This window comes from Dipteris shenzhenensis, chromosome 25, assembly GCF_047967505.1.
Source record: "Dipteris shenzhenensis isolate YYH24624 ecotype China chromosome 25, Dip_SZ_1.0, whole genome shotgun sequence".
In the NCBI taxonomy this organism is placed as follows: Eukaryota; Viridiplantae; Streptophyta; class Polypodiopsida; order Gleicheniales; family Dipteridaceae; genus Dipteris; species Dipteris shenzhenensis.
In genome coordinates, this window is record NC_141620.1 from 30,503,650 (window position 1) to 30,506,804 (window position 3,155).

General features: G+C 48.1%; 1 protein-coding gene across 1 annotated transcript; it reads left to right on the top strand.

The window, feature by feature from the left end:
* The first annotated feature begins 363 nt into the window (after positions 1–363).
* On the top strand, positions 364–2,221 carry LOC147885740 (uncharacterized). Its single transcript, XM_087396205.1, has one exon. The coding sequence runs from the start codon at positions 364–366 to the stop codon at positions 2,125–2,127; it is 1,764 nt and encodes a 587-aa protein (XP_087252331.1). The 3' UTR covers positions 2,128–2,221.
* The last annotated feature ends 934 nt before the right edge of the window (positions 2,222–3,155 follow it).

Consider the following 3,155-nt stretch of genomic DNA (forward strand, 5'->3'; position numbering starts at 1 on the left):
AGCTTGCACTTTCCCTGATTTCTGATAGCGTTTTTTGGTTCTGATGCTTCCTTCCTGGTTGATGCAACAGGCAAGCTATTCTCACGTACTGTCATTGGGCTCATCAGCTGATGCTCATGGAGTCATAGGTGTGTTACACGCAGGTGCTCGAGATCCAAGCAAAAAACTTTGTTCAACTCTCTGAGTGACACTCTCACAAGCTCCCCCAGCTCATGCACTGAAATTCTCCCACAGCAGTAGCAGCACCACCTCGGCTCTTGCAAAATTTCCCACCTTTGATATCGTCCTCCAAGACCTCGCAGTCCGTTGCCCACTGCTCATCATCCCTCTGCTCATCTTTCAGTGCTTCCAGCAAGCTTCACCATGGTGATTACCTCAGCTTCCATGCAATGGCATATCCCTCTGAACATTGCCTCCAAGAATGCAGCTTCTGCTATGTCTTCTGTTACAAAACCCACCTCCATGCTCGGCTTGAAGACTTGCCAGCTTCCTGCAGCAGCTTCCATCTCCCAACAGGACATGCTTTCTTCTTCCCGGAGGCTTCAGGCCTTCGAGAACCAGAGCTCACCCGCTAGCAGCTTCCGTGCCCTGGAAGGATCATTCTCTTGGCTCAAGGACGAGTACGAAGAGAATGTGCCGTCTTGGTCTTCTGCAATCTCTTCTGGGAAGAAGGTTATCGACTCCGACGACGATATCACTGCAGCTGATGTCGATCTCCTTCCCATGCCCGGCCTTGTCTCGTATCCTTCTCCCTTGGCGGATTCCTACTTCTCTTCCAGCTCCATAGATTCGCTGAAGACCAGAATCTGCTCTTCCGGCCGCTCCCTCAGCATTGCAAAGAGCTGCATTTCTTCCGGAATGGCGTCGAATTCGCTCGGGCTTCCACCGAACTTCCTCCAGGAAACGCGCATGATGAATGAACAGGATTTCGGGTGTGATGAATTTGCCAAGAGTGTTCTGTGCAGCCCAAGGAAGCATGGGCATGAGTGTGTAGAAATGCTCCCTCCGTTTCACGATGTTGTGGCGCCTCTTCGAGCGGAGAAGAACGATAACTTTGCTGATTCCTTTGCCGAATTCTGGAGCCCTAATGCAGTGAATCACGATCCTGAAGTGTTTTCCCGCTCCGTAGATTTGCCTCATCAATTCCATGCAGCATCATCCGCTTCCGAAAGTGATGGCATTGGGGCAGACTTCATTTTGGACGAGTTCGACTATTTGGCGATTCCTACCAAGGGAACGTCCGAGTTTTCTAACTCCCATCTCGCTGAATATCAGCCCATAGATTGTGCTGCCAAGGAGCTCTCGAAGGAATGCACGCAATGGCAAGCCTCTCAGGTCGAGAATTGCAATGTGAGCCGCAGCGATGCGAATGTGAATCCGGTGCAGTCGACCTCTGAATTATCATCCAATCTTGAGCTTGAAAGAACAGAGGCTGTCGAGAAGGAATCGTTCTCTCCACAGCGCAGATCTAACCCCGCAGCTGCTAAAATACCAGAGTCATCCTCGGAAGCAAGCTTCAATGGAAGCTCCATCGAGTTTCAAAGCAAGGAGAGCCCCCTCTACTCGTCATCTCTGCCGATCAAGCTCGACATCAATCGCAGAGAGGCTGCAATTGGGACTGTCACCGGCAAAAAACGACCGTTCTCCATCTACCAGTTGCCGGGAATGGATGCTTGGGGGCAATTTCAGCCGGGAATTTTCGATCAGATGCAGCAAAACTCCGAGATGAGCTACAATCCAGCAATGCAGGCTCTCAGTGCCATGCTCTACAGGTCGCAAGGTGGACAATCTCAGCATCTGGCTACTGAGATTAACAATGTCGAATCGAAGCCACCGCCACCTAAGATCCGGCGCAGGCATGGCACAGCTATGGATCCGCAGAGCATTGCAGCGCGCAGCAGGAGGGAGAAGTTCAGCGACCGGATTCGGATTCTTCAGAGCCTTGTTCCAAAGGGGGAGAGGCTGGACACAGTGTCGATGCTGGGACAGACGCTAGAATATGTGAGATTTCTGCAGCATCAGGTGTGGCAACTGTATCATGGGAAGGATCCGATGTCGACGCTCAACGAAATCAAAACCGAAAAGTGGAAAGATTTCTTGGAAACTCATCAGACAGCATCGATCTGAGAATCAATTGATCGATGGAGAAGAAGAAATCCGATGGCGATTCTTCTTTCTCTCTGCTGCTACAAATCTTGAGCTCCTTGATGCAAAGCGTGAGCTCCGTGATGCAAATCGTGAGCTCCAGATGATCACAAAAAAGCTCACTTACACCATAGCCAGATTGTACACAGTAGCTCGATTCAGTTTACACCATAGCTAGGAGTCATTCGCTCATCAATCACAGGCCGCAAAGCAACTGCTGTGACTGCTTGATGAGATATCTGACTCCTCGCTCACATTTATGACTCTGCGCACAATCACATACACAGTAATCTTTCCTCCGTTCACTGATTTTCCGTCACAGAATGTCATCGCACATATGATACCTCCGTCAGTCCCTCTTCCCCTATACACGCTTACTCGTACTACCGTCGTGGTTTTCCGTCTTCATGCTTGTCAATTTAGCAAAACTCAATAGTATTTCCAGAGATTTCATTGACGTTTCATTAGAAATTCCCCCGATGCGCTGATCATTCTCCATCATGAAAATGTTGCTATACGTTTACGAGTTGTCAATGTCGATTGTTGCGCAATCAGTCACATTTCCAGAGCAATGTTTCCTTTGATTTTGCAAATCGCATGATTGTTCCAGCTCCTTGCCACTAATGTTATCGTGTTAAACGAAAATCGTAGCAATTCTGTTTTCGCTTTGTTGTTGTCGTTCTTGTGACTGCTAACCAAAATTTGTAGCAATTCTGTTAACCAAAATTTGCAGCAGACTGTTCTGCAATTTGCATCCTGTTGTTGCGACTGTTAACCAAAATTTGTAGAAATACTGTTAACCAAAATTTGCGGCAGACTGTTCTGCACTTTGCATCTTGCTGCGATCGATCATGCGTTTGCGAATCGAAGTAATGGTTTTGCAATCAGTTTGGGTGAGTTTTGGATGACTGGAATGAACCACCTTTGCGAATCAAATGCTGAGCCCTTAAGAATGCATTTCATGATTATTAGTTTCAAGGTTTAAAAGCAAGCTTTGAGTACACACTGGA

What these genes read in the sequence shown, in the direction of transcription:
- LOC147885740 (XM_087396205.1), top strand. Translation starts at nt 364, where the DNA reads ATGGTGATTACCTCAGCTTCCATGCAATGGCATATCCCTCTGAACATT.